Genomic DNA, 12,054 nt, shown 5'->3' with positions numbered 1-12,054 from the left:
GGGGGGCTGTGCCGGCCTGCCGGGGGGCTGTGCTGATGTCCGGGGGTCTGTGCAAGCATCGTCCGATGGGACTACAAGTCCCATCTGGCGATGCCTGCTACCATGACAGTGATTGACACATTAGCCAATGATGGGACAGTAGTAGTCCCATCATCCGGCTAATGTGTTAAATGTTAAAAAAAAAAAAAAAAAAAATACTACATACATACTACATACATACTACATGCTACATACATACTACATACATACTACATACATACTACATACATACCACATATATACTACATACATACTACATACATAACACATATATACTACATACATACTACATACATACTACATACATACTACATATATACTACATACATACTACATGCTACATACATACTACATACATACTACATGCATGCTACATACATACTACATGCTACATACATACTACATATATACTACATGCATGCTACATACATACTACATGCTACATACATACTACATATATACTACATACATACTACATACATACTACATGCTACATACATACTACATATATACTACATGCATGCTACATACATACTACATGCTGCATACATACTACATATATACTACATACATACTACATACATACTACATGCATATTACATACATGCTACATTCATACTACATATATACTACATGCAATATACATACTACATACATACTACATGCAACATACATACTACATATATACTACATGCATGCAACATACATACTACATGCTACATACATACTACATATATACTACATACATACTACATACATACTACATGCTACATACATACTACATATATACTACATGCATGCTACATACATACTACATGCTACATACATACTACATATATACTACATACATACTACATACATACTACATGCATGCTACATACATACTACATGCTACATACATACTACATATATACTACATGCATGCTACATACATACTACATGCTACATACATACTACATATATACTACATACATACTACATACATACTACATGCATGCTACATACATACTACATGCTACATACATACTACATATATACTACATGCATGCTACATACATACTGCATGCTACATGCATGCTACATACATACTACATGCATACTACATGCTACATACATACCACATATATACTACATACATACTACATACAATACATTCATACAATACATACATAGACATACAGTACATATAACATAGAGTAACATACTTACCAATACTTGTCACATTGTTCCCCGAAGCCATTGTCTTTTACGGAATAAATATTAACATAACAAACCACAAAAATACTCACCCACGATCCGAAGCAGTCCACGAGTGTGTCCCACGACGATCTTGGGTAGAGAACTGCAGCATCAGCTGTTGCTGCCGTTCTCTACGGGCTGCAGGAATCCAATGACGGAAGGTAGGTATCCTTCCGCACTGTATTCCTCCTTTTTTTTTACCACTAGATGGTGCTTTGAAATATTGAGCTTAAACGTGCCTGCAGCTGGTGCTGCTAAACCATGTATTTACAGTGCGATACGTAAATATCACTGAGTGTTTTCATAATGAATGTCCTGTAGAAAATAAAAAAAACTCCCTAAAGGTAAAAATTATACACATTTACAAGTGCCATGAGTGTATCTACATAGACATGATGAGGCTAAGTTCCCATGATGAATACTCATGATATTGTAGATATTCTGTAACATTCCTACACTAATTAACAATTTACATTTTTTATTGCATTTTTAGTGACTTTTTATGCGTGTTTATCACTTTTTAGTATGTCAAAATTTAAATATAACAACATAGATTTGGACCTGCCTTGCTGAGTCACCTAGCTTTGATAAAACTTTATAGATAATTCATGCACTTACATGTTTTTTTACTACGTTTCTGCTGCGGAAACAAACTGAAGACGCATATGCATTTTTTATATGTGGATTTTCTGCATCTCTTTCAAATCTATGGGTGAAAATTACAAATAAATGACATATTTAGTGCAAGAGAAATTGACATGTTGAGGATTTCCAAGACACCACAGATCAATTTCCTTAATGTTATAAAGCAGTCAAAAATACTGTAAGCAGCAGAAAAAGCGCACTAAATCCATTGTGGGAATTTAGCCTGATATTACAGATTATGCTTCCAGTAAATTTGAATATATGTCAGAAACTTCAAATAATATTTAAAGTAAATAAGTTACTAGCAATTTGTGTCTGGCGTTCTTACAGATGGCATTTTGATGACATGGGTTTGCAGAGTTACGAATGGGGTCTTGTACATATAAACAAAGGGATTCCAACTTACTAATGAAAGTAATTACTAATGTAAAGCAAAAAATGTAAAGTAAGCACCAGCAAGTTGAATGAAAAAACTAAATCAATATTCAGTGCCCTTATAGCGCCACCATCATGGAAAATGAAGCATTACATGGCATTTATTTCAGTCCATTTACTGTAGCGTACAGATATGTTGGAAGAAAAAGACCTTTCTGCTTGGTTAGACCCTGAGGCAGCCAATTCTATCTATTTACCTAGAATCTAATGGCACATTTAAAGAGATATAACCAGCAAAAAAGTAGATATAAAATATAACTTTTATTATAACTTTAAAAGCACCCTATTTAGGGCTATAATAACATCAAATCATTACTGCCATCAATTTCAAAAGCACTTTTTGAACTTTAAATCAATGCCCTATGAATATAAAAACACAATGCCATAGAACAATAAGTGTATGCTCCCACGGTCAGTCAACGCTGTGGATTGGATGCTGCGTACAGCCGCAGCATCCTATCCGTAGCGGCCAGATGGTACAGCGTAGTGGATGGGATTTGATGAAATCCCATCTCCACTATGCATGTAGGGATGCCTCCGGCTTCCCTGCATATACGCATATGTGACGCTCAATCTCCGCAAGATAAATATCACCGTCTATGTATAGGATGCTGTGATTCTGCATGGTTCAATGAACACGTGCGGCGGAATCACCGTGGGTACAAAAGGCGGCAGCGCTTTGGACGCAGCTGCGTCCAAAGCGCTGTCGTTACAGACCGTGGAAACATACCCTAACCAATGCGTGAGAAGACCATCTTGAGTAGCTCCAACTGAAAGATCTGAGGATGGTCTGATGCTAGTGAGATAATGATTCTTGATTAAATCCCTAATCGGAGGATATCCCAATGCATTTCCTAAAGAAGCTTTGTTCTTCAGGGGGGAGGTAATAACTACTGCAAAGTCTGGTCACCGGTTTATCTGCAGCATAAATCACAGTGGTGAAGAAATCCTATGGTCCATGGTAGGTAGGGACTTGTTAATACAGGGCAGTGATCTGGAAGAAGCCGCCGGGGGTCTGTCTGTCCATTTAGTTTTAAGCGCAGTTCAGTCCTTGGCAGCTTTTAAAGTATGTTTTCCTTCAACACTACACAATGTTTCAGTGCCAAACATACCTGGCTGATATCATGCAGTCCATGCCCGATACATGCTACCAGCTGTCAGGTTCACTTGAAATAATCATTTTTTCAAAACCAGATACTTTAACTTCCAAATATCTATTGCCTGATGTGTACACTGGAAAACAGTTTAATTTCACAATAGTGATTATTTTCTGGTGCTACTGATTGAGAGCTGCTGTCCACAAAATGACCCACAATTGAGCAGTGTCAGACAGAAACTGTAGAGGGCTACTGTACAAGAACTCTTAAGGCCCCGTTACACATAACGATGTCCCAGCGATCCCACCAACAATCCAACATGGATGAGATCGCTGGGACATCATTAGGCTGATCGCTGGTAAGCTGTCACATAGACAGCCCCTCCAGCAAACAGGACCAGCGAGCAAGCTGGTTTCTAATGTAAAGATCGGGTATCCAGGAGCCGCGGCTCTTGGATACCTGCTGTTTACCTTGGAAACCGGCGTACACGCTGGTTTCCAAGGTAAACATCGGGTATCTAAGAGTCGCGCGGCTCCTGGATACCCGATGTTTACATTAGAAACCAGCGTCGCTGATCTCTGGTCTCTCGCTGCCACACACAGCGATGCATGCTGGCCAGCCGGAGGCCAGCAATCAAAAAATGGCCCAGGATGATCGAGCACAATCAGCAATACCCTGCAGGGGGGCCGGTCGCTGATCCCCGTCACACACAGCGATCTCGCTGGAGAGATCCCTGTGGCGTCACAAAATCAGCAATCTCACTAGCGAGATCACTGTGTGTGACTGGGCCTTTACCCTGTAGCTCACTATTAAGGTAGGTTCACTTTACCATATTAAAAATCAGTCAGAATTTCATTAAAGGGAATCTATCACCTATTTTTTCAATGGTCAGCTGCCAGCACCGCCATCAGGGGCTTATCTACAGCATTCTGTAATGCTGTAGATAAGCCCCTGATATAACCTGAAAGAGAAGAAAAACAAGTTATATTATACTCACTCAGGGGCATGGTGGGTCCGGATTTGATCCGATCGGTGTCGCGGTCCGGTCCGGCGCCTCCCATCTTCTAACGATGACGTCCTTTTCTTTGCTTCCCATCATGGCTCCTGCGCAGGCACACTGCTCTGCCCTGTTGAGGGCAGAGCAGAGTCCTGCAGTGCGCAGGTGCCGGGAAAGGTCAGAGAGGTCTGGCGCCTGTGCACTGCAGGACTCTGCTCTACCCTCAACAGGGCAGAGCAGTGCACCTGCGCAGGAGCCACGATGGAAAGCAAAGAAGAGGACATCATCGTTAGACGATAAGAGGCGCCGAACCGGACAGCGACACCCATCGGACCAAAACCGGACCCGGTCCGCCCCTGGGTGAGTATAATTTAACTCGTTTTTCTTCTCTTTCAGGTTACATTGGGGGCTTATCTACAGCATTACAGAATGCTGTAGATAAGCCCCTGATGGCGGTGCCGGCAGCTGATAGTCGAAAAAATAGGTGACAGATTCCCTTTAATAAAAGTTGGCCATTTTTTCTCACTTTCTATCTTTCTGAAGTCTGTTTTTTTACAGCAGTAGTTATCATTTACCATTTACAATTTATTATGTTATAGATTTGCAATATATCTGTAAAAATCATATGCTTATACTGTGGCTCTGTATGGCATACAATTCTTTTTTGTCGCTCCCAGATTTGAATAGGTGAGTCTCATCCGATTTCCAGAGGAAAATTGTGCATGTTTCTATTTTCTTTCATACACGTATTCAGTCAGTGAAGAAAATTGCTCATCTGCAGTGCCCATTGAATAACATTGGTTTGAAAGCAATCTGTTCTTTTAAGAGAAAGCACTCGGACATAAAATTTGACTGTGTGCATGACCCTTTAAAGGGGTGCCCAGACTAGGTGCTCAAGCCTGCTGTTATCTCTATGTGACTGTAGACTTTTGAATCTTCGCATCGTGAGCACGGTGCAGGCTCAGCTCTTGTGCTATGGGAGCACTGAGGGGTTATTTTTGTCACAGATATTCAGCATGTCTATACTTCTAGTGAATCCTTATTGAGATGACCACCTCAAATTGCTAGAAAGTGGTCTGCGTGATATTCTTAAAGAAATCCACTGTATACCATATGGAAAATCTGTCCTGAAGGGATGGTTTTCTCAAAAAACTTTTTTTTTAATATATTTAGGATTGTGATTCTTATTATTTTGTGCATCAGAATAAATATTTAACATTTTAATTAATATGTCTTGCTTTGCAAACTGGAATATCCCTCATGCATTAGCATTTGAATAGTTAACTGGGCTGCTGCAGCTGCCTGGTGCACAGATTCCACTTCCAAGCCAGCACACATAGTCGAAAATGTGATAAATCTGCTCTCATGTCTGAACTGAACATTTCAAGTAACAGCATCCGGGGGATGGCGAGCCTTTCTTTCAAGCCAAAGCAATTGCAGAGCAAGAAAGGAATTAAACCATGGAATGACCACAGGAGCCAGCATGCTGTGAGTAGGAGGAGGGAGGTCTGTGCTGTGCAGCAACTCCAGCTCTGTAATCAGGTTGTGATGCACAGCAGATAGCAGCAGGTGAGACGTAGTTATCCATATGTAGCTAGCTATTTGGATTTCACGTATGGATCCAGCCGAGCCTAATTTGTACCTACCTCATTGCTGCAGAGTGGTAATTTATCAAATTAAGTTATTGTATTAGGACTGCCTGCAGTACTATAGAAAATCAAAGGCAATCACCTACTCAGGTCTGCTACGTATCAAATATCATATGTGTCATTCTGCATATTTATATACCTATATTTATATGTATATATGCAGACACAAAGATATATAGCTATATTATTTATTATTATAGCGCCATTTATTCCATGGAGATTTACATGTATCTATCTATCTCTATATACAGAGATCCAAAAAAAAAATAGGAGCGGCACACCGTATTGAGTGAAGGGGAGCTATTTTATTTTAACCCATAATGGGCTAAAATAAAATAGCTCCACTTCACTCAATACGGTGTGCTGCTCCTATTTTTTTTGGGATCTCTTGATACAAGGTCTGGTACTTGCCTACGGGGCTTCGTCTTCCACCCGGACTCATCGTCTTTTTATAGCGCTGCTCTGTGCTTTTTTGAATATCTATATATAGATATAGACATATATATGCAGATTTATATCTATTTTATATAGATCTGATATATAGATAGACACAGCTGCTCTTTGATACTTGTTCTGACCTATAATTTTACTTCAAATTATCATATAATGTAGCAAGGCTTGGTGATTCATGGGAACAGTTAAATGATTATGCCTTTGCTACATCTGTGTGGTATATATATATATATTGTATCTATGTATTGCATTTGAACTATAATTTCTAAGCATTTCTAAGTTTTCTATAAGTCACTCACAGCACACTTTCTTCTTAAGCCAAATCTCGCTTTTCGCGGTCCGGTCAGACATCGTCCATCCCTTTGAATGCTTTGTTAATTGATGCATCTGTGGCTATTGGCTAAGGCTGCCCAGAGATTTGCATGAGCAGAGAGGGAGTGTCTGTGTCTTTAACACCAGGAACTAAATGACTGCAGTTTCATTGGGATTAAACTACCAAGGGAATGAAAGGATCACACAGCACACAGCACTGAGCTGGCTTCTAAAGCCTTGTAACCTGGATATGGGGCAGCCAGCCAGTCCAACCAGGACCAGTCTAAGCCATGTACAGGTAGGTGACCTGACAGCACAGATCCTGTGCAACTAGTAGTTTTACCAATGTTTGGATAGCTCTGCCTAATTTCTAACCATGATGTGTGAATTGTGAAGGATGTTGTGTTATACTGGGACAAATGGCATTTACAAAGCACAGTGATGACAGAAGAATAGCAAAAAGATCACATTAATATTACATTTATTGTAGACCTAAGATATCAATTTTAGCTTAAATTACTGAAAATATTTATGATTGTATTTTATATATTATTATTATTATTATTATTATTATTATATGGTTTAATACAGAAAATATGCTAGGCAAGCATATTATTATTATTATTATTATTATTACTATATGGTATCATACAGAGAAAAATGGTAGGTAATAGTATTATTACTATATAATATCAGGCATGCTAGGTAATATTATTATTATTATTATTATTATTATTATTATTATTATTATTATTATTATTATTTCTCGTCATCGTGGGGGTCTGTATTTATATACATGTGTGTCTTTCATTTCAGCCCTTTTTGTTCCTGTGTCTGATTGCTCCCTTGGCTGGTCCCACAATTAGTTCATCAAGTTACAGCACAGCTTCTGAATTGCTCTACATGCTACAGGAAGGATTACCCAAGGGGATTCTCATTGGAAACATTGTGCGTGATCTGCAGCTGGGTCTATTAACTGACCCCCCTCTTTCATTCAGCCTGGCATCTAAAGGTCTAAGTGGGAAGTATGTGATGCTTGATAACAGCACAGGGGAGCTGTACACATCAACTGAGGAGTTGGACCGAGAAGCTCTTTGCCCACAGAACCCTGGCGTTCAGGACTGTGTCCTCCTTCTTGATATAATCATTTTGCCCCAGGAATATTTTAGGCTTATTAAAGTAAAGATTGCCATCATTGATGTGAATGATAACGCTCCTGTGTTTCCAGTAGTACAGATTTATATTACAGTCCCAGAGAATGCTCCTGTTAACACCAGGCTGGTTATAGAGCATCCTGCTTATGACCCTGATGGAGGACTGAATGGGGTCCAGACCTACAGGTTAGTGGACTACTACGGTGTTTTTACATTAGATGTGGAAGAGAATGAGAGTGGGGAAAGGACACCTTACCTAATAATAATGGGAACCTTGGACAGAGAGATCAAGTCTGAGTACAAAACTATAATTATTGCTGAAGATGGCGGCAACCCGCCTCTTGTAGGATCTGCTACACTTTCTATTCTCATTAGTGATGTCAATGATAATTGTCCACAGTTCAACGAATCTACTATTAACGTGACTATTCCTGGAAACTCAAGTGTTGGTATGAAAGTAACCAAGGTACAAGCTGTGGACATTGATCTAGGTAGCAATGCAATAATAACGTATGCCTTCAGCGAACGTGTTCCGCAGTCATCAAAAGAACTTTTCAATTTGGATGAAAATACTGGAGTAATAAAACTTTTCAAAAAAGTAGATGGCAACACCATTCAACAACATAAATTAACTGTACTTGGCAATGGTCCAGGCTGCATCCCAGCTGTTATGAGCGTATTCATTTCCATTACTAAAGTGGCACTCCGACCACCCGAAGTTGTTCCTCGCTATATTGCAAATGAAGAAAATGGAATTGTCTATTTAAAGGAGTTAGAACCTGTTAATTTTCCTATTGCATTTTTTACCATCAAAGATCCTGATGGCAAGTACAAGGTAAATTGTTATTTAGAAGGAGAAGGACCATTCCGACTTTCTGCATACAAAACCTATACAAATGAATATTTGCTTGAGACTGCAAATACTTTAGATTATGAAACAAAGCGAATATATAATATTTCAGTCGTTGCACTTAGTATGGATGGGTCTAAAGTTAGGAAACCGATACAAGTATATATTCTTGATGAGAATGACAATGCTCCTATTTTTACACAGCCCACCATAGAAGTTACAATTGAAGAAAACAACCAACCTAATGCTTTTTTAGCCAAGTTACATGCTACTGATTCTGACAGTGGAGAAAGAGGTCAAGTTTCCTACTTTTTGGGACCTGATGCACCTGCATATTTTCTTCTTGATAAGCAAACTGGAATTCTTACAGTTACAACTATGCTAGATCGTGAGGAAAAAGAGAAATACAGGTTCACTGTTAAAGCAAGAGATTCTGGCTACCCTCCAAGAGAATCCATAGCCACTGTTCATATTACAGTTCTAGACAAAAACGACAACAGCCCTCGTTTCATCAGCAAAGATTTCAGTTTTTTTGTTCCTGAGAACTTTCCGGGCTTTGGTGAAATTGGAGTAATTAGCGTCACAGATGCTGACTCTGGACAGAATGGCTGGATAGCCCTTTCTATAGTGAATGGAAGTGACATTTTTGTCATCGACACTGGCAAAGGACTCATGAGAGCAAAGGTATCACTGGATAGAGAACAACAGAGTTCTTATACTCTTTGGGTCGAAGCATCTGATGGCGGTGACCCTACTTTGTCTTCTACGGCTAAAATAACCATATTACTTCTGGATGTTAATGACAACCCCCCAATGGTCCTATTCCCACAGTCCAATATGTCATATCTCCTGGTCCTTCCTTCAACTCTTCCTGGTTCTCCTGTTACTGAAGTCTATGCTGTTGATAAGGACACAGGGATGAATGCAGTCATAGCATACAGTATTATAGGAAGAAGGGGGCCTAGACCTGAATCTTTTAGGATAGACTCCAAAACAGGAAACATAACCTTAGAGGAGGCCTTAATGAGGGATGACTATGGCTTATATAGATTATTAGTTAAAGTAACTGACCATGGTTATCCTGAACCACTTTTTTCCACAGTTATGGTCAATTTGTTTGTCAATGATACTGTAACCAATGAGAGCTATATTGAGAACTTGTTAAGGAAAGATCCTGATATCAATATAGAAGAGAAGGAACCACAAATAGCAATTGAACCTACTCATAAAAAGATTGAAGCAGACTCCTGTGTCCCTACGCTCGTCACTCTGTCTATATTTTGTTTGGGATCTGTCATTCTTGTCACTCTGATGGCAATGTATATTTGCTTGAGAAAAGGAAAGAAAGATCATAGAATAAATGAAAACTTGGAAGTTCAAATTCCACTAAATGGCAAAATGGACTTCCATATACTTGACAAAAAGCCAATTGAGATTTCTAACATTTAAAACATTCTTTTTCCTGATTAATACATGTTGGAGGATGGAAGATTACAAATAACACAATGTGTTGGTAATGGTTATGATGAAGGACCACTAATTTATACCATATAGTAATATATATGTAAATATCTCTTTACAGCTTTTTTACTTAAAGCAACAAAACTTGTAAAGTTTTTTTTTATACATATTGCATATAGCACTACTATTTACTGAAGTCATTATCTGTTTGGTACACATGTACATCTTATGTCCCTTACCTGTGAAAACCAAATGCATCAAAATAAGAAGTTGGTTAGTTGATACCCAGCAGGGGGGGGGGTAGAATTATTGTCAAAAATAGTATATATTATATATTTTTAATGTTTTATTGTCATATACCATTTGCATAAAATAAATGTAACCTTTCTATATTTCTATTGAAATGCAAAAAAAAGAGACAAATTTGATACACTGAATGTATGTAATCGTACCTCAAGCAGTAAGGGAGAGATTTAAAAAAGGAATTAACAAGAAGTGCAATTCATTTACAAGCAAAGACTCATTAGCATTACACATGATGCAAGGTGTTATGTAACCATGACTGGTTGCATTTGGGAGAGGTTTCTTATTCTTCGCTGTATTTAGTGTGTGTGTGTGAGTGATATATCATCCACAGTATTTGGATCTTTTATTATTTTTTCTTTTTTTAATTATTATGGACGATATATGCACTTACTTGACAATCATAACACACAATGCTTGTCTCTGTGAATTTTCACTTTTATATTAACAAAGGATTGCTTGGTTTCTATGTCATTCTCAGTGTCTAGAAGAGCCAGATTGGTCTCCCACTGTTTAGGTTGATATACGTTTTAGGTTGGAGACGTAGCACAGTGTTAAATTCTTTATTTATTCATTCTCTTTAGATATATCTCTTATTTTCTTGGCCCTCGTTGGATGGAATTAAAACATAACTTTTAAGCGTAGTGACAGATTTTCCACAGCAGCAGATTTAGCAATACCCTTTATGGCGTGGTATAATATTTATTTTGCTCGGCATTATTAAGCATTACGATCCCTAGGCTGTGCTAGGATCTTTAGCCTCATATTTCATCAATTTAATTTCTGATTATTGAGTTTTGTAGTTAACAACATATAACCAGCCTCCGTCTGCTTCTCAAGACGTCAAATATAAGCACTGAATGTCCATGTGATATTTCATTGTATATAGCAAGCAAAATGCTAATGTTTTATTTGGAAAAAAACAATATAAGAAGAAAAAAAACCTATGGATTTACAGCATCTGTTCTGTACCAAAACTGTTTATATGTCTTTAAATTAAAGCTATATTTTCCTAACATGTTATTTTCATGTATTTTTATATTAAAGTTGAGCCACATAAGAGTTTACTATCTGTATACTTCATTGTCTGTAAGGTCACGTTCACACGGTCAGTATTTGGTCAGTATTTTACCTTAGTATTCGTAAGCCAAAACCAGGATTGGGTGAAAAATACAGAAGTGGTGACGTGTTTCCATTAGACTTTTCCATTCCTCATTTTGGGTTGCAAATATTGATGTAAAATGCAAACCAAATACTTGAAGTGTGAATGTGGCCTTATACTATTCCTTTGATAATTCCACTCCTGGTTTTGGCTTACATATGCTGAGAAAAATACTGAGCATGTGAAGGTGGCCTATTATTACCTGGTAACTCAGCAAGCAGTGATGGTGGAAACTTAATCCAACTTGTTTGACAGAAA

General features: G+C 38.2%; 1 protein-coding gene and 1 long non-coding RNA gene across 2 annotated transcripts in view; one reads left to right on the top strand and one right to left on the bottom strand.

Annotated features, from left to right (window-relative positions):
• LOC141094510 (uncharacterized) overlaps positions 1-6,994 on the bottom strand; it is a 90,136-nt gene extending 83,142 nt beyond the window's left edge. The window contains exons 1-2 of the long non-coding RNA XR_012233086.1: positions 6,854-6,994; positions 1,897-1,984 (exon numbers count right to left, since the gene is read on the bottom strand). This is a non-coding gene — a long non-coding RNA (uncharacterized lncRNA). The remainder of the gene's footprint in view (positions 1-1,896; positions 1,985-6,853) is intronic.
• Positions 6,723-11,652, top strand: PCDH20 (protocadherin 20). The gene is made up of 2 exons (XM_073580359.1): positions 6,723-7,164; positions 7,683-11,652. The coding sequence occupies exons 1-2, from the start codon at positions 7,021-7,023 to the stop codon at positions 10,317-10,319; spliced, it is 2,781 nt and encodes a 926-aa protein (XP_073436460.1). The 5' UTR covers positions 6,723-7,020; the 3' UTR covers positions 10,320-11,652.
• Positions 11,653-12,054: the final 402 nt, after the last annotated feature.

This window comes from Dendrobates tinctorius, unplaced genomic scaffold, assembly GCF_039654945.1.
Source record: "Dendrobates tinctorius isolate UK_male_01 unplaced genomic scaffold, ASM3965494v1 ptg000064l, whole genome shotgun sequence".
Lineage (NCBI taxonomy): Eukaryota > Metazoa > Chordata > Amphibia > Anura > Dendrobatidae > Dendrobates > Dendrobates tinctorius.
This window is presented reverse-complemented; position numbering and strand designations above follow the sequence as displayed.